Source organism: Dromaius novaehollandiae, chromosome 4, assembly GCF_036370855.1.
Source record: "Dromaius novaehollandiae isolate bDroNov1 chromosome 4, bDroNov1.hap1, whole genome shotgun sequence".
NCBI lineage: Eukaryota > Metazoa > Chordata > Aves > Casuariiformes > Dromaiidae > Dromaius > Dromaius novaehollandiae.
In genome coordinates this window covers 25,556,928-25,576,780 of record NC_088101.1, presented here as the reverse complement: position 1 = coordinate 25,576,780, position 19,853 = coordinate 25,556,928, and the positions used below count along the sequence as shown (strand labels likewise).

Below are 19,853 nucleotides of genomic sequence, written 5' to 3'. Positions count from 1 at the left end.
AATCGCAATAAAAGTTAATAGACAAACCTACTATACCGAATATCACAATACATAGTAGCTTTGTATGCTGAAAATCTTTTGTGTCTAACGTCTTTGCACTCCAGAAAACCTGTCCTTATCCAGTACCTCATATACTCAGTACTTTCCATTTTAAATTTGTTTTCAATATCATTTAATGTTTTCCTGGATACCTCCATTATTGATTACAATGGAGTATTTTGCATCAGCATATTATTTGTGCAGAACATTTAAAAACATATTCCTGAATTTGTTGTTTAAATTCTTTCCCAGTGTTTCATTTATTTATATTTTTTCCAGAGCTGTTATGTTGCTTTTTACTTTTCTTGTGTTCTGGGAAATTCACTTCAGAAAGGAAAACCTATGTATACAGAAAAAAAAAGCACAAACATGGACTACTCATGATCCAAATTGCAATTCCACCTTGTACAGCTCCAAACAGGGGTAACTTATCTGATTCCTTAGGGCCAAATGAAGGCTCCGTTCAAACTGAGAGCAGAACTCCAAGACCTTTTTCCAAAACAGGACAATTATCATAATAAAAACAACCCGAGGTTTTCTGATTTTACAACTATCAAGCTTATCAATACTTTAATTAATGTAACCTGGAGAATCAGTCTAGTAGGATTTAGTTACACACTATGAGACTGTATTAAAGAACATTAAAAATAACAATGCTTAGAAGTCTAATCTACAAAAGGTAATGTGCACAGTAATATAGTGTTTATTTTATTCACGTAAGTAAATGATGGGCTGAGCTGGTCAATTTAAAATCAGGAAAAGTCTCTATGTATCTTTTGTACCACTCTGAATACAAAACTCCATGGCTTTTCATAAACCAATGGGTTTAATTTTCATTTTTTTACTTTTTAGTTGATGAATCATTATTCCAGCCAAGATGACTAGAATACAAAAATAGTAAATTGCAATGAGTAATTCCATGTTGCCATTAGATTATCAAAAATAGCAATGGGCAAAGTATCATGATGGGGCAAGAGGGTTCAGAGGAGAGATAAGAAAGGGAGATCAGTCAGAAGTCAAGAAGGAGTAAAGGGTAATTAAGCCAACAATGAAGATAATAAGAAAGCAGATTGTCTTGCCAATAGTTACAGCAGTGGATCTTCCCTTCTTGGCCCCCTTTCTTCACTGCCCTCTCTCTCTGTTCTTTGCAAAGCTCCTGCCAGACATTTTCCACATTCTGTGGTAATGAAGGCAATCTAAGTGCAAATGTCTATGGCAGGCCTGCACAATGCCCATATTGTTCTAACTACAAGGGGCATAGTTCAGTAGTGCAAGGTCAGGTCTGATCCCATATTGAACAGTTTCTCCTCCCACTTGCATATGATATCCTCACCTTACTTATTTTAAAGCTAATGTAGTTACGTTTGAGAATTTCAACTAAACAGAGATTAGTATTTAATAAAATGAGAAAGCATATGGGCAAACTAATGCTTGTATTCATAATGCACAAAACCTATTCACTAACTTGAGAAGACTCACTGATTTTGATGAGATTATTAATGAATAACGCAAACAGGACTTGCATCATAAACACTCAACACTACACTCCACTTCTTAACAGTGAAACTTTTCAACTAATTGAAATCACAAGTAAAACAAAAAAATATTTTAAAATTAGTCCTAGTGCTTCCAAATACAAAACCAAAAGAGGATATAGAAAAATCATGTATTTTGAACCTGTGCTGATTAGTTCTGTCTGAGTGCTCCTTCGGTACCCTTGTGAGGTGAGAATTACCATTTCTAAAATTGCTTCTTGGTACGACAGCATTTATTTTTTTCAGTTAACTATAAATCCCAACATCCTTAAATTAAGTAAGTTTAAAATGTTTTTCAGCATTCCCTCCATTAACTACAAGAAAATGTGTTCTTGTGAAACAATAATGATATTCTTATCCAAAACTATTACTAATGATAAGGGGATGCAGCTGTCATAGTTTCTTTCTTCAAAAAATAAATATGCATTTAAAATTTTATTTGTATTATCTATCAAATTGAAGTTGTTACATATTTAAGAAAGTAAGAATAAAAATATGCAGGACTAAAGTTTGCCACTGCTGACCGCACATCAGCTTCGGTGGGGAGTCAGCATATGCAGCACCTAGCAGAAGGGGCATGTGGATGTTGCCACAATACTGGAAGTCTCTCTTTTTAAAGCTGATAGAAAGAGAATGGTCATTGAAAATAAGAACTGGCACAATCCTGCTTTCTTTTCATTCTAACTTTGTGAGACTAATTGTTTGTAAGTTCATATACAATGAACTTCTCCAGTTGTGTACAATGGTGAAATCTTTTAAAAAGATTTTCTGTGTACTGACTAAAAAGAATAGATGTAAAACAGACTTTTGGAAAGATGTGAAATTCTTTACATTGTCCATTATTCCAGCACTTGGAGACAGACACAAGACCAAATTTAAGTGTCAGTAAATGGGAGGGAATTATATTTGATTCTTTTGTGCCCAGCTAGGGAAATGCGTATTGAAAAATGTTAATAAGTAAATCATCTGAAATATATAGCAATATATTTATGTTACTGGGACATTTTATGGACTCTTTATCTATTAAGTTATAATTTTAAGAGCATAGCGCGGCAGCGTATAGAGAAATTACAGATGTATGAAAGAGAATTTTTTATTTAAAATGGGTAATTTACCCTCTAAAATATTTTTCTGTTACATAAATAAAACATAAATGCCAAATTATAGCTATATGGGCACACAGGAGGGGAAAGATGGAAAAAGGAGCATGTCTTGCTTTGCATTCCAATTTGCAGACTAAATGTCCTCATGGTAAGGTTTGTGCTAATCTGAAGTGTCTGTTCCTTTTCAAGATTAAAAATATCTAGTAGTTCAAACTCTATAAGAGACTACATATGGCTTCTTTGACAAAATTATTCCTGCTCCAACAGGTGTTTATAATTTTTCCCTTTTTCTGTTTATTTTACATGTTTTCATTTAATAAGATATAGATATATTTTAATAATTGTATATCATTGCTAATTTATTAAAATATAGACATATGCTTAGATTATGAATAACTATAAAAATACAGCTCTGACTCACTTTATACTTTCTCATTCCCAGTAACAGAATCATATGACACAATGAAGATAAATCAAACACTTGAAGAGGCATTGCATGCATCTAACTCCAGATCAGTGCTAAAGTAATTCCTGCATGCCTCGAGACTCTGGAGAAAAAAAAGTTTTATTTACCTTTTGTGTATAAACTGCTGTTGGATTTCCCGCAGGATATTGACAAATTCCTAAATTCCATGGCTGCTAATGGGGAGTTGACATTTGGCTTAGATGGAAGGTGAAAACACAAACCAACCCTGCTTGACTTACCTTTCTATGGTGTGTGGTTTTCGTTACATGGGCACTCACACTTCACAACAATGAAGTGCAATATTCTGAAATAGGTATTATTAAGGAATATTCTCAAAAGATTAACTCTGAACAAAGAGAAGACACCTGCTATCATTCCAGACAGAAATAATTCGAGTAAGACTACCTGGATTACTTGTCAGAGAAGAACTTATTTAAACAACTACATTTATAAACCATTGTTTACCCCAGGAAACCTTCTACACCATGAATGTCAGAGGAAATTGTAGAAGGTCGTATGTCTCAGCTCTATGAACCAGTTGTCCTCACTGACAGTGGATGTTTTGAATAAATAAGGCTTCTTCCTGTTCTGTGGCAGGCTAACCTAACATCGACTGATTTGTAAGGGCCATTTTCTACATGAAAAAGAGTCCAAAATGTATGTCTTAGGACAGTGAAGACATCAAGAGGGTTTTTTTTTCACCTTATCTGTCTTGGATCTAAACCAAGGTGTTAAACATTTTAACAAATGTTAAATATTTTAATAAAGGTGTGTCCTGCCCATTGATCTTTTTCTTTTGGAGTGGCTTGTTTCTCCAGCATAAGCACGGAATAAATCACTTACAGAACTTCCTTTAAAGGACAGATTCACTGACCTAAGTACCAAAAAATCACATATACCCCAGGTAGTCATGCTAGGGAACGAATTAATATTTCATTTCTTAGCAAATATTTGTTAGGACTATTTGTTTAAAAAGTGCCATTTTCCATTTTTTTTCTTCACAATATCCGCCTTGGCTTATTCTTGCCTTTTTAAATATATTTATTTATAGAATGGCTGCACAAGCTTACCTTTCACCTAGTTAACAGCCTGCAGCACATGTGATGCTGTATTTACGTCTTACTCCAAGCATAAGGCAATAAAGCATGTATACACATGCTCTCTGCTGTATCTACACGGTCATGTTGGTGCACTCCTGGCATTGCACTTGCATCACGCCGCCCGCTCATCCACTGTGTCTTCATGCCGTTGCACACTTGAGGTCCACCAAGTGGCTCTCCTGGGAGGGGAACATAAAGGTGCGCTTGGAAGTTGCTCCTGAAAACAGTACAAAACATAGCTTCAAACACCGTCATGCTGCAATTACCTGTACAAGATTGTACGCTGTATTAGTTTGATGTTCCTGTGTGTGGCTGAAACAGTGGCAACGGCACAAAAAAATTACGGTTCCAGTCCCCTGAAAGTTTATATATGGTACTCATGAAATCTACATTACATATGGAGACATCACAGTAGGTAGATAAGCATATATTAGAGAATGAGTATACATTTTTGTAGAATTAGAGCCTTTATTGAATGCAGTTCCACTTGCATGATATTTTCCAAATGTGACTTTATATTCCAGTAGGTTGTAAAACACATGGAGCAAATTTAAAACTCTACTTGATATTCAGGTTTTTTTTTCTTTTCAAATGCCACTATGTGTTCTCTCTCCGTATAACTTTGAATGAGTGAAAAATGTTTTTAAAACACAGAAAATACAAACAGAATTGTCTCCATGTTTCACTCAGTTATTCAAATATCCATTTTTTCTGTGCAAAACTGTGATACTTTTTAAATGATATATACTTACTTTGGATAGGTTAAAATTATCTCAGTTGAAATAGCAATTTTTTAACTCAGCATTAAACCAAAAATATTCACTAGTTCTGCATGATTCAATTTACCTTTCAATTTTAAATGGAATTAGTTCATGCGTGTCTGTATAAGCCAGTCACAGGTACATACATACTACTAAATGGTTCCAGGAAGTCAAGTTTCTTATTGCCTTGTAAAATGAATTTAGCTTGTTGTACCAGAAAATACTTAACACTTTGAAAAAGGTTCTTCTATGATCTCATTACTGTGCACACTATGTTATGTGGTAATGGAAACCTCATCAATTACAGGCTGTTCAGTTACATCCTGTGTAATGCAGGGTCACCCTATAGAGCTTACATATAATTACATACAAAAGGCCTATTCTCTCCCATATAAGCATGAACCTAAATTAATTTTGACTCAGACTTGGCAAGATTTCAAATTTCTGCTGCCTATGTTTTTTGAAAAGAATGAGTTTAATGAATAAAATTATTTTACAAGAGCACTGACTTATATCCTAAAAATGTTGACTCATTATAGCACCCATATCATGCCCTATTTTCAACATGGAAAACTCCTTTGTGTGAAGTCTTGCTTCCTCAGTTTCTAATCCTGATTTAAACCCTGTCTGGAGCTATTTGATGTCACTCAGTGCCCATTAAGTCACGTGCACAAGTTCCTTCCACTGATTCCAGTGGTTGATCTATTGGCCCCAGCATACTTGATTATGTGAAAAACTAATAGCAAGAAATTATTAGGGAGATACTCTGCAAATCATTTCAGTCCAATGTGTTGTGTCTGGCTGTTTGGTTACATTCTCTCTGCCTTGTACCTGTATCTATTTCCTGAGGGAATTTGTCATATATCGGTATTGAGCTTTCCTGTGCATTGCCTGAAGTCAATGCTTGCTCTCATCTTTCACATCTAGATTGCTTGTTTGACTCTAACCAGGTCAGGAGGGAACACCAGAGGGATTTGGTTTAGGGATATCAGTGGCAATAAGCTGCAACTGACTCAGGTCTTCACTTGTCAATAGTATTTTAACTTAATTCCACTGAGAGCTGGAAAAGCGCAGCTTTTCTACAATCTATGCTGAGAGCATACTGTACGAGCCACGCTAAAATAAAGGTATGCAGCTTTACTGAACACAGGAAGAGGCTAATCAGTGAGTTTTGCTATTGATTTAAATAGGAGCAGAATTAGGCTGATTCTCCAGCTGTATTTTAAATGCTTGGTATTAAATGTTTTCCAAATGCAGAAGGACTACCACATTTTTTCATGTATAACCCACACATCAGATACCTTCATCTGTCTGTAAGAACCACTCATTGAAAATTGGTCCTTTGCTAACCAGTACCCTCATCTAACCCATGCAAAATCAGAATCAATGATAATAAAGAACAAAAGGTGGACTAAAGGTAAGGTGCTTTTAGGGAAGCTATTAGGGAAAAGGTAGCTTTTGTGTAAGTTTACTTTTATGATTTGCACATGTGAAAAACCCATGCTGTTGCTGAATTATGGGAGTATTTTCTAATATTTCCATAATTTCTCAGGTAACCTGAGGATTCTATACAAAAAATACAGTATTTTTTTGATTATATGGTTTTTGATTATACAGTTCATACATATGCATTATTATTCCTTGCTTTATCAACAATTTGGTGTTTGGGATACTGAATATTAGGAGAGGAAAAAACAACCAACCCTGTGGAATCGTGCACAAATTAAAACCCATTCTAGGAACTGATTTCCTACAAGTAATCCCAGGGAAGCTCTTAGACATGCAGCACAGATTTGCTGACTTTGGCCATGAGCATTGTTTCATTGACTTCCATGAGACTGCTACCAACAGGGACTACCTCTGTGCATAGTAAGTACAATCAAAATCTTAAGTTCATGTTCAGTTATAACATGAAGTAATATAAGTAGCACAGCTTTCAAAGGTTTATTATTTTCTCAACATTTTATGACTTTTTTTCTGAAATTACTGTCATTTCAGGATTAAAATTTTACTTAGTGCCCAGATCCATTGAGACCTTTTGAGGTTTACAAAGATCTGGTTGCTTATTTTCCTAATTCAACAAACATAATTTTTCATTCCTTTTTTCTTTCAATTCAATCTGTGAATGAGTTTTCATCATTTTTATGCAGAAGAATCAACATTTTTTAAGGAAACCAAATGCGCTAAGAATGTCTCATATCTGGCATGTTTTTAAGAGGATCTTAGTTATATCAGAGTAATAAGCCTTTATTTCTTCTTTTTAGAATAATTTATAAAAATGATGGTAGAGTTCATCCTTAAAGTATAATGCGGTTTCATTTTAGACATACTTTTAATTATTTTTGTTACTTTAAGTATGATGTCCAAAAGGATCAAGGTTCTCAAAATTGCTCTGTCTGTCCATGTAGCTTTTGTTTTGTCTTTGCTCTTCTCAGTAACTTTTCAATCTGTTCACAGATTATGACAAATGTGACAGAGGCAGAAGTCACAGAGATAATGAGCTTCTTACAAGTTTAATGAGAGTAGATAGCCAGGCAGATGGGAGAGACTATGAATGGCAACTGTAGGTGCTACAACCTAGGGAAAGGCTGCAACAAGAGCTCATACAGTTCAAACACAAAGAAGCTATATTGGGGAGAGACCTCGTAAGTGGTCCAGACAAAAAAAAAGCTGCAATCAAGGCACAGAGCATAAACTCTGAGAAAAGCAGACTCTATCGGTTTCAGTGTTTTTGGAAAAGGGCTTCTCCTACTTACATTGACACTATTACTGGTGTCTTAAATAGAAGCCAGACTAAGCCCCTAATTTGTAAATTCTAACAAAATTAGTATTTCCCTTAGCATCAGCAGACTTCACATCCTCAGACTGAAAGCTAATTTACAATGATTAAAACAAATTGAGGCCCGTTCTCCTCATACAATTACAGACCAAATAGCACTCATGATAAAAATTAAAACGTTTGAGATTTAATCTGTACATGTTCATCATTTGATTAAACCTGAACACTGTCTTGGGATCATTATGAAAACTACTTTTTTTGGATGTTTCATTTATAATTCAAGTTGCTTCCCAACCTTTTTCCCTGTGCAGCACCCCTCGTTTCCCCCACTTAATACTGTTTTGCAACCTCAAGCACAAACTCTCCCACCCTATACAGGCAAAGATTTCACTGGAAGATTTCTGCAGGCCCACCCACCTAGAGGAGACAAATTAACACACACCTAGGGGAGACAAATTAAATCAGAATACATGAATAAGCACTAGACTCAAAGATTTGCCTGAAGTGTTTTGCAAGATTCATCATACTCATCGACTATCTTCCTCCCATTCTGATGAGCGAAACCCTGACTCTTCCTGGCTAGAGGGGAAAAAAGAGCTTAGGTCATGGAAAATGAAATATTGCTATTACTGTGATGCCAAAAAATGTTTACTAGGCAACGAAGCTGGCCCTAACCAGCTAGGCTGAGCATGGTTTTAACTAGTCCTTCTAAAGGATAAAAGCAACTAACTTGTCATGACAGCAACAAATTTTCAGGCAATTTATAAATGGCCATAATGAGCTGCTTTCAGGCTAACATCTTGTACATATTTAAATTTTTCAAAAACAAATTAAACTCTTGCCAGTCCTCACAGAGTGTAAACTAATGCATATACATATGCCCAGAAGAAAATTCAGAAAGAGAGAACAATGTGTGCACTCATACCACACAGAAGTGCAAGGGACACATGTGATGGCATAGTTAAAATGTTGCTGTAGAAACCCTAGCGGAGTGTTCTTTCACTTTGTAAGTGATTAAAATACAAAGTGTAAGGTTGCAATAACAAATTAATCACAGATCAGCAGAACTAAAATGAGCACAGGTAAAACCAAACACTGCAGTACCTGACTTTGACTGGAGCCCTTCTTTATTTACAAACAAAAGCCTAAATCAGTAAAGTTGCATTTTGTCCCTTTAGCATAGAGGCTGCTAAAGGAAGGACACTGTTTACTAGAGATGAGATCCTGCACAGAAAGCAGAAAGCACACTCTCTCCCTCTCTTTTAGACCCTGGTCACAATGCAAGTTTGTGGCAATACTGATATGCTCCCCCAGACGCCAGACTGATGCTGACTGATGTCAGCCAAAGACATTTAGGGAGGAAAAAGATCCTATGGAGAAGGGAATCTAAAGACTCCCACTACAGACAAAATGCCAAATAAGGGAGTGAACACTCGATCAGGCAGCATCAGACCCTGCAAAATATAAGCAGCAGATTAAGAACAGTGGTAATTAAAAAAAGTAATAAAAAAACGAAGCTAACAACTGAACAATAGGAGACAAAAAGGCAAAACTGACTGATGGCCATCCTGGTAGGAGGAGGAAATCAGAGATGGCCAGGTCATATGAAACTCCACAGTGGTGGGGAATAAGCAGATTACTATTCAAAGCACATGGAGCTGGGATAAGGCTAAACCCTCGAAGACGTTTCCCTCCGCAGCAGTTGTTCCCAGCTCCTTTGTTTTCTGCTGACACGTCTGGGGCTCTCGCCATCCCCCCGCTCCGCGGCCGAGGTGCGGGGGTGCTCTTCCCCCCCTCTCCGGACGCTGCGTGCCCCCTCCCGGAGCCGGGCTGTCCCCGGGCTCCTTCTGCCGCGCTTTGTGATGGTGCCGGAGAGGTCGGCGGAGTCACGGAAAGGCAGAGCCCAAAACAAAGAGGAGGTGGCTGGGGGGGCAAGTGCGGGAGGGCACTGGGGCAGAGGCAGGGGGGCGGCGGCGGGGCAGAGGGGCCCCGGGACGACGGGCGGGGAGGGCGGCCCGGCGGCGAGCGGCCCGGCCCGGCCCGGGCGGCGGGGAGGCGGTGGCGGGGCGGCGGGGCGGCCCCCCATCGCCCGCAGCAGGTAGCGGCAGGCGCCGGTGGCGGCCCCGCCGCCCGGCGCCGCGGGGGCTCCGCGCCCCTCCGCGCCTCCGCCCGCCCCGCCGCCGCGCGGAGGAGCCGGGGGAGGGCGGCAGGGGTGTGCGGCGGGGATTAGCGGGAAGCCGCGGCCCCGCCTTCCCCCCTCGCATCCAGGGCGAGAGCGGAGGGGGCGATGGACCAAACCGGGCGGGACTGGCACCATGGCATTCGCCGGCTTCGTGGTGGCTCTGGTGATAGGGGCCATCCCCGGGGCCCGCGGGCTCGGGCCGGTCCCCGCCAGCCTCCCGGCCGCCCGCGGCCCCCCGCCGCCGCCCGCCGGCTGCCCCGCCGCGGGGCGCTTCGCCGGCGCCTCGGCGGCCGCGGCCCCGCGCCCGTGGCGGGCGGCGGCGCCCGCCCTCCCGCGGCCGGGGGCGGCGGGCCGGGCGCCGCGGGGCCGCCGCAGCTCCTGCGCCCTGCGCGGCGGCGGCCGGCCCTGGTGCGCCGCCGGGAGCGGCCGGGGCCGCGCCGACTGCGAGCCAGGTGAGCCGGGGGCGGCGGGCGGCTTTCCTTCGCGGGGCGGGCGAGCACGGAACCGGGCGAAGGTGCCCGCTCCCCGCCTGCGGTCGCCGGAGGGAAGGGCAAAGCGGGAGGCGACTAGCTTTTGCCGAAGTGCCAGCGCAGGACTTTCCGGGAGGGCATGTTAAATCTCTAAGCGAGGTGCCGCCCCGGGAGGACGCGGGTCCCGCTTTGTTTCACTCCTGCCCGACTGCAGCGGGAGGCAGCGGTCCGCATCCGCGGGGAGGGAGGTGCGGGGCGCTGCGGCCGGCGCTCCGCTCCCTGCCCCGGTGCGCGGTCCCGGGAAGCGCTTGTTCGTGCGAGCTGGCAGGGAGAGCGCGGGGTGCCCCGCTCCGAACAGGAGCCGCTCCTGCAGTCTCTTTCCGTTCTCCTGCCACGCTGGAGACAGCGGGGGCTGCAAGTTAGCGCTGGTGCGTGACAGCAGCGGTAAAGCCTGCCCGGAGCCGGACACTTCCACTGAAGGCAGTGACGGTTGTGCCGGGAGTGCGGTGAGGGAAGTTTTGGCTGCAAAAGGACTGAACAGCGATTTCAGCATTTATCCCTTGAGCTGTTGATCAGCTTTAAATTTCCTCAGTCTTGGCACCAATCCATGGGGTTAAATATATTTATGTACAGTCTGGCTTTGAATGACTTCACTAGATGGAAACATTTTCTTCTGCATCCCTCTGGTATTATCTCCTACCTAAGTAAGAATTATGTCCTATCTATATCTATACTAAAAATGCTCAAACTAATTGTTGTAAGGAAAATAAAACTGTCTTCTTTGTTGCCCTTCCTTCTACATCTTTTGTAACATCACAAGGTCAGCAAAGAAGTATATTATTAATGTTAATATTAATAATTTTCTTCTCGTGGAGGTCTTTCCTTTTCTGGATTAATTTCCTTTCAGATCTCTGAAGAGCATGGTTATCTTACTCTTCCAACAACAGCCGTAGGAGGTACGTCAGAGATGGAACAGAAAAAAGGACAATAATTTGAACAATGTGATAATTACATAGAGTGGTATAAAATATCACATGAAGGGCATATGGAGGCACCGAGGTCCATATTATTCATTTATGCATTAAAAAAAATGCAGCTGCCAAAGCCATGTTCAAAGTCAAATGTTGTATCCCTTCAGGAAGATAGAATGATGTTATGCATTACAGATGTTTCCCTGGAAAGAATAGCAGGCAGCCGAGGCCATGGAGGATGACTAGACACAGATGAAAAAAATGCAGAAGACTTCACATCCTTTAGTTTAAAAAAGGTCTCACACCCTTAAAGAAGGTCTCACTGTTGCTTCTTTTATTTGGTTTACCATACTTATAGCTCTTTTCAAAATTCTTCAGTCTTGTTCCCAAAGTACTTTGTGAGAATCTTGAACCACTGTGTCACAGTTGGGAGAACGTGGCATTTTATTGCTAAGAACTCAACCTTGCTGTTACTGAAGTCAATTCCAAAATTCCCTGCAAGTTCAGTAAGAACTTAGTTTAAGTGAAAAATGCCAAAGATACTGCATGATTTTAGATGCTTCTTCAGTCTTTTCAGAGTTTTTTTCTTTTTTCCTTTTCAGAAAAAGGTACTCCAGAGTAGCTCCTGTTAAGGTGGACATACCTACTGAACCATAGCTAATACTTTACAGTTGAAAGGTCATCTGCTTCTGTCAGACTCAGTGGTAAACTCCCAGTGACCTCAACAGGCCAAAAACTTGTCCAAAAGCCTCTGTGAAGGGGATACCACAGAACTAGAGAATGTGTGAGAATGCCTGTGGTGCAACCTGGAAATAAATCAGCCCATTTCCCCAGAAATAAAGACAAAGTATGTTCCTTTCTTATAAAAAGCAAAGAAATACAAGTAAGGCAATGTTATAATGAAGTTTACAGCTAGAGAAAGACACACTTTTCAGAGATAATCTCACTGCATCTGTTGCTTTGTGTTCTTGCTAACGAAGCTCATACTCAGTTATTAGGGACCTGCAATAACTAGATACAATAGCATGTGCAAAGCTTTATCTGTAAACCTCCTGGCTTTCTAGGTTTAATATTAAGACTTATCTGCAAAGTTAATTGGTTTAACTTTGTGCATGTGCATATTCTAAACTGCTTTATATTTTGATATTAATGCTGAAAATTAAAAAAAATATATGCCTGTGCAACTATACTATCCAATACCGGTCTAAATGCAGTTTTATAGTTTTAAATAATGTATTTTGGTGTTACATTTCCTTCTAAAATGAGAGACATCTGGGCAATATTACTTATTTGTGCCTTGAAAGCAAAAGCAAGTAAACCAAATTCATATACATATACATATATATATATATAAAAAAGTTTTCATGATTACCCAAGGAAATCACGAATGAGTACCCTGGACAAAGAGCCAGTATAAGTCTAGCAGAATTTAGTATTTTGGCATTGCTAAAAACATCTTGTAATACCTGTAATGTACTCATACCTCAAAAGAGACTCGTCTCAATGCTTAAAAAACAACTGTTGCCACATGATGTTTACCTGGCATGTAGTTACAGTGTTTTTCATAATATGTTGTTCATGATACTTTATTACATATCTAATTTAAAGCTCTGAGTCAAGTGGGTTAACTATTTTTCTTTATTTTATGAATGGGGAAACAAACCAAGAGAGAGTGTCTTGCCAGAGGTCTTACTACCAATCAGCAGCAGAAGTAGTAATAAAACACAGATCTCCAGAATGCCAGGACTGTAGAGTTTTTCCATTTAAATCTCTTTTGTCACAGGGTAATTCCACTAATGCCAATCAAAATGCTTCATTAAACTTCTGAAAGGAGAATCAAGCCTCTGGTTCATGGTCTAAACACCAGGTTATTCTCCCTACCTGTAATAGTACAGTCTGGGCATTTGTGGAAGGTCTTTTGGGGATTTTTTTTTTTTTTTTTTAATAACATAGGGCTAAAGAGAAAATACAACAAAAAATTAAACATGGATGTCTATTTTTTCCTTCTTATACTGAAGCAGCTCTCGTGAGACCCTCTAGTTTTCTACAGCTCTGTACCATATAAGACAATTGCAGTCCTTTAGAGACTATTACATTTCTATCATTTCAATTCATTTTTTCACAGCCTTAAACCATTGATCATTGACACGATGAACTTCAATGCTGCTGAGGAACCAATTCAGCACATCACACAGTCAGTACATACAATATTTATGAAACTTCCAATTTAAGGATCTTTGGATGTACAATAATGCTATCTACTAAAATTCCCATTACAGTTCTTAAAAAGTGGTTCTAATGGATGCACCCTTTTTCCAAGGTTAAACTATTTGAAAATAGTCATAATTTTAGACTGAGAGCAGTGCTCAGGAAAGTGATGGACAACAGCATTGATCACAGTGAGCGTCACCCATAGTTTAGCTGAAGTCAGCAGAATTAATTTCCCTGACTCCAGCCAGGCCTGATCCTGCAAGAGAAGAAAAGCTTCCATCAATTTGAACTGGTATTAGATTGGGCCTGTAATACAGGTAGATTTGTTACAAGTGCCTCACGCAAACCAATCAATTCATTTCATTCTGTAATTGGGACAGGCTCTTTTACATGTATTCTGAATCTTGAACTCATAGGCTGACATACTGCAAGTTGTTACGTGGCTATGTGGGATGTAAAGCATGTATCAAAGGGAGACTCTCATACTTAGTGTCAGTTTGGACCTACCTAACATTTGACTCCAAGACTTCAGAGATGAAATATCAGCGCAGGGCCCTTCTGTGGCATTCCTCCATCACTTGATTTTTTTTTCCCCAGAAGTCTAATAAAATTAAACCATCCCACATTGTAACACCTTGCAAATAAAAGCAGAAATAAAGACATTAGCTGTTTGTTCAGATTTCCAAATGTCGAATGCTTTTTTTGCTTTGCTCTAAAACTGTAATTTCAAAGTACTCAGGATCAGGGTGAAAGGCACAGGCAACTTTTATTTCTCACCCCCCTTTTCAAAATCTACATTTACAGCCAAGCTCCAAACTTCTGAATGCAGGTGTTTACAAAGAAAATACTGGCACACCTTTAGCCAACACCAGAAAAACTAATGCTGCAATATTTACACATACAGCAAAAGTGTAAGTGATCCCCATTCTATTTGCAATTCAACCACACAACGTGACAATGCTTGTTCTTAGTGAAATGTAGAAAATATAATAGGGTTTGAAGTTACCTGGCATCTCTGGCTGTGGGAACAGTATATTAAAAGAGGCAAGTGGGATGCTCTTGCTGTTTACAGTGCAAGTCCTTTGAAGCTATTCTGTTTTTTTGGAGTTAATTAAAAGTTGGCTCAGAGGTTTTCCTCTGCCTTTTTTTCCCCCTGTGTCTCATCTTGAGTCTACATGGCAGGTGCTGCAGAGCGAGTCTCAACAGCACCCACTGGATACCCTTTCTTCCTTTCATTTGCAAGTATAACTTAATCTCTTCTAAACAGTAATAGCAGATAGGAAAGACTCTGACTCGGGCAGATCCCAGGGCAACTAAAGTTATCAAACTCTTTGTAAACAACTTGAACTGACCGTCAGTAACCTTGGCCCAAAATAAGTATGGATTTCTTTGGAGTATCTATATATATGAAAGAGCTTCTGTCAAGAGAGTAGATCTGCATTCTTCATTATAGGGCTGAATATATATATACACACAGGGCTGTCCTGAGACCACAGTATGTGTCCTAAAGATGTCTAGTAGGCCTGCTTTGTGGTTCTGTGCCCTTGTCTCTACATCCAGTGGGGCCAATTCACCTGTCCTACAGGGAATCCTTCCCCTTGCTGACCAGTGCTGAGAAAGGCATTGAGAGAATGGCAAAGGAGGGCAACCTTGGCCTAGGAAAAGGGCAGGATCCCTGTACTCACATCCTCCCCTGAGTTTGCTGTCAGGGCAGTGAAGGTTTGATAAGCACATAGATGAGTTGAAGGTGTGGAAGAGGGGGAGTGTGCACTTCTCAGAGCAGTGCATGCAAACCAGAGTAGATGTTATTGAATTAGCTCTACTCATCTGTTAGTGGGGTGCTAACATATCTATTTGACTCCAGAAACCTGTACTCTCCAATACATACACTTAGTCGAGTCTTACTTTCTGAGAAGTAATTCAAATGCTCTCCCTCAGAGCTGCTAGTGCCCTAGGGAGAGGGTAGAAGGAAGTCACTTTGGCACATCCATAGAGGTGCAGGTAGGTTTGTGTGTTAAAATGTAACAGTAGAAGAATTAACCAGTGAAAATATGGCATTTCTGAGAGCATGGTTTCAGCAGAAGAACACCTTTATATGGCAGAGACAGAAAAACTAGACTTGGGAATGGCCAGAGTCTACAAAGATGGAGTCAGGCTTGCACTACCAAAAGGGAGAGAGGTTTTCCTCACCTTGATAAAATGTCAACATTTTTCCCTATGGAAAAATGAGGAACTGGGAGAGGCACTTCCATGCTTTTGTGCACCAAGATAAAGCATGTAAAATTGTAACTCTTCTAACACGCGTCCATGGACCTCAGAACATCATAATTTATTTTTATAGGTGTTTATGATGTAAAAACCCTAACAAGAAAACTTGCTGTAGGATTTCTAAAATCTTTCACTTCTACTTCAGCAAAATTCAGAGCAAGTTTTACTAGAATTAATGATAACAGCACTTGGTACCAAAGAGGTTTTGTCAACATAAATCTGGGAGAAAAGTTTTTATAAAATCTAAGGCCCATGGAAATGTTTGCACAATTCTGAAAAAGATTCCAGCAGAAACTATTGCTTTTGAAGAAATTTTCCTATGGCTTTCAGTTATAACTAGTAAGAGAAAGAGACTACAGCTATATTCATTTTAGAATATATTTGTAAAAGTAAATAACAAAGTTTATCATGCTAAATATTAATTTTCATGCTGCCTATGAAGTAAAAGAGTGTTTCCCAGTCACTTTAACAATGCAAACACTGATTATCCTGCAGTGAAGATCCTAATAACAAAGATAGAGTCATGAATAATAAATAGAGACTTGGTAATGCAGTATAAACATACCTGACAGCAGATTACGTTGGTCAGCTTGCAATTTCCTATGATCAACTTGCACATGAAGCACAGATGTATGTTTCATTATAAAGTAAGAGTTTTGTCTGTTGGAAAGAAAAAATAATCTACTGAAGTGAAATTCTGTATTTTAAAGTTCTATTATGTTATATTTCATGAGGTACCCATTTTATTATAATTAATGTTTTTTAAAACTCACTCCTAATCCAGGAAAATAACTATTACAGGGTTCAAATACTGCAACATTTGGAGTAAATTATGGAGCAATAATTTTCTCATTAGTTTGCTCTTAGATTTGTTCGCAACATAATTATGACGTAAGTCATATGACATACGCTAACACATACTTCAGGGTGCATATCAAGCACATAAAATACAGTATTATTTTACTCTTGTTGGGTTCAGTGCTGAAATACTGAACTAGAAACACTTAGAAAAAGATATAAATCAAACCATCTTTCAGAAGCTGTTCAATTCTGAAACTTTTCTTTAAAAAACTGATTTTACTAACTGTTTTGCTTGTGGAGAGAATGCTAGATTTTGCCCTGGATATTTTAGGTTAGTCATAGCTGTAGGCATCAACACCATCTTATAATGACAGTAACGTGTTGATGCTAGCTGTAGGTATCAACACTGTCTTATAATGAGTAGTGTGTCAATGCAATCAGTATGTTAGAGTTATTATGCTATATATTCAGGTAACTATTAAACATTACACATAATAAAAGATTTAATATCAGTTATTTGTAAAAACAAACTTTTCTTTTTATTTCTTTCTAGAATAAATTTTCAGGGGAAAATCAAGAATATTTTAAGCTCGTTAAAAATTACCTTTAATAACCATCATGTGTCTTTTTTGTTCCCATCTGATAGAGGCCAGTTCTTTATTGTATATTCTTGTGAGATGAACAGTCTGTTATGTATCCTAATGCCTTTCATAAGATGTTAGTATTCCTATAAGCAGCTGTAAATCTAAAGGAAAAAGGCAAACCAAAACATTTTGTGGAGATGATAGATGAATTAAAAAAAAATCCCTCTATATTTATTGCTTGTGTCTAGATCTTGTCATACAAGCACATGGAAATCAGGCTCTGTCCCATTCAGTCATTTTTCCTTCCTTACCAACTGATACCAGCAGGGTGTTTCCCATTCCAAGAGGGGACCAGAAGTCATCTAGACTTCTCTTTCTTGGGGGGGGCGGGGGAGGGGGGAAGGAAGGCAAGGGAAGAGAGTAGGGGAGAAGCTGTTTTCTTTGTTTAGTGGTGTGAGATCTCCATGCTTTTTAGGCTTCTTCCATTAGGCTGCTACTAGAGATGCAAAGGATTTTAGATTTCTTTCATTTTTAATTTTTGGTAACAGAATTTCTAATGTGCGGAAGTTCCTTCTTACCATGTTCTCCTCTGTATATGTGAATAAAGTCTTCCACTGTTGCCACTGTGCATTCTGTAAATATAGAAAGAGCAGCGACCAACTTCTGCCATGGAGACCTGAAAAGAGAATTTTATTCTTCATGCACTCCCGCATCCAAATATTTGAATAGAAATGTTGGGTAATGTATAATTAGGAAACACTGTATTGATTTCAATAGGTGTCATGCAGCACCTATAAGCAATCATGTACAAAAACAAACTTATTTTGGAGACAGCAACTTTAAAATACTTTCTGGTATGTCAGGAATCACTTTGCTATAACTGCAATTAATGTTTCGAGTGAAAACAATAGTCTACACAAATGTGTCATAAAGAGCAGAAACAAAATTCCAGAGTCTGTTTATATATGACAGAAAAGCATGGAGAGAAAAATCATAAAGACAGAAAATCAATGTGCAACATGTATACAGTATTGCTATATTAATAATCCTCTATTCTGAATGATAGCTCAGTCTGTAACATGAATTTAATAATTTTTGTTTGTAATTTACTGCACAGTAAGTTACTGCTGAGAAAATAAATAGAAGTCAAAAAGGAACACAAACCCAAGTTTGAGGTTAATTAATTCCTTGAGTTATTTGGCAGTCATTTGGCTTGTGGTTTTATAAACTATACTGAAGTAAATTAAAAACAGAACACAATATGAGTGAAAATCAAGGGTAAGAAAAATGGATCTAGCCATTCTTATTTTATATATATAACACACATGAACACATACACAAAGAATGCAGACACAAACATTGCTTTTTTTCCCCCTACTGCTAAAAACCCTGCAAGTTGGATGATGGTCCAACCTCTGATTTTAAGTAGATCGCAGAGCAGAGGCAGATAGATTAACTTAGATTTCAGGCAATATCAACACACATGCTTATGCTGTTTGATAATATAACAGAAATGCATTATTTCCTATTGAATTACTGTATTGTAATGACCCTTTGTTCTGCTTTCGTACTGCTACATATATGACCAACTCTTTCCCATCTTTATCAGTGGCACTTAGTTACATTCAACAGCAGATGTCTTGCATCTCAAGTAAAACTACTGTAATATAAAAATTAAATAAATTAATTTTCTTAGTTTTGTGTGTTCTGTAGCTGTCACAACAGTTTGATGGCAGACTTCTTTGACTTCTTAAAGAAAATTCCTAATGTTTTGTCTGGGAATTGGATAAAGACCCCTAACAAATTTATAGAATTACATCAAATGGTGTTTGGTCTGAGAGCAAGTATGAAGGAATTCATTCTTTGGCTTGAAATAAATTGCTGACATCCATGACATGCATAATGTTATATGGGTCAGAGCAGAAGCTATGCAATCCACGTGGTTGTTTTCCAATTCCTTTAAATCAGATGGAATTATATTGAAAATAAAAATATAGCATTCATATATGTAATCTTTTCTTTTATGGGTAGATGTAACTACATTTATATGATTATGCATAGTCTACATGTACAAGGATCAGAAATGTGATGCAACTTCAGTGTAAGAAGCAAAATATTTTCCTCATGTAAGGAAAAAGGTTATCTGCTTTCAAACATCAATGTGCAAGAATATTACACATGCCAGAGTGCTTCTTAGAAGCAGCTTCTGCAAATAACAGAAAATGAGATGATAATATAAGAAACAGGGACTCTCTTTGCAGATGGAGAATTCATTTTTTTCTTCTAACTAGGGTCAGTGCGACTCCAAGGTGGCAAGAATGAGTTTGAAGGTACAGTTGAGGTTTATTTGAACGGAGTCTGGGGAACAATCTGTGGCAGCCACTGGGATAATAATGATGCAACAGTCATATGTCGACAGCTTGCACTTGGGTAAGTTTTAGTCTGAGAGAAAATCATTCAACTTATTTTAATGATGTCAGAGTATAAGGAGCAACATATTTTGCAACTCCTGAGATTTTTTTTGTCTTAGGTGATTGCCTTCTTTGTTTCACATGTTAAAGCTGTTCTTCCTAGAATCCTTTG

The 19,853-nt window shown here is 39.0% G+C and overlaps 1 protein-coding gene and 1 long non-coding RNA gene across 3 annotated transcripts in view; one reads left to right on the top strand and one right to left on the bottom strand.

Moving 5' to 3' along the window:
- The window catches only part of LOC112980891 (uncharacterized), a 69,839-nt gene that overhangs the window by 5,691 nt on the left and 44,295 nt on the right, over positions 1–19,853 (bottom strand). The window contains exons 8-12 of one of the 2 annotated variants that reach the window (XR_010388936.1): positions 17,849–17,946; positions 17,291–17,431; positions 16,451–16,545; positions 14,125–14,251; positions 4,214–4,460 (exon numbers count right to left, since the gene is read on the bottom strand). This is a non-coding gene — a long non-coding RNA (uncharacterized LOC112980891). Of the gene's footprint in view, positions 1–4,213; positions 4,461–13,030; positions 13,874–14,124; positions 14,252–16,450; positions 16,546–17,290; positions 17,432–17,848; positions 17,947–19,853 lie in introns of those variants that run through there. The other variant, XR_003258550.2, reaches the window with a different exon arrangement.
- PRSS12 (serine protease 12) overlaps positions 10,006–19,853 on the top strand; it is a 48,400-nt gene continuing 38,552 nt past the window's right edge. Inside the window, exons 1-2 of the mRNA XM_064510633.1 lie at positions 10,006–10,417; positions 19,562–19,700. Coding sequence (XP_064366703.1) covers positions 10,099–10,417; positions 19,562–19,700 — 458 coding nt within the window. The 5' untranslated portion in view covers positions 10,006–10,098. The remainder of the gene's footprint in view (positions 10,418–19,561; positions 19,701–19,853) is intronic.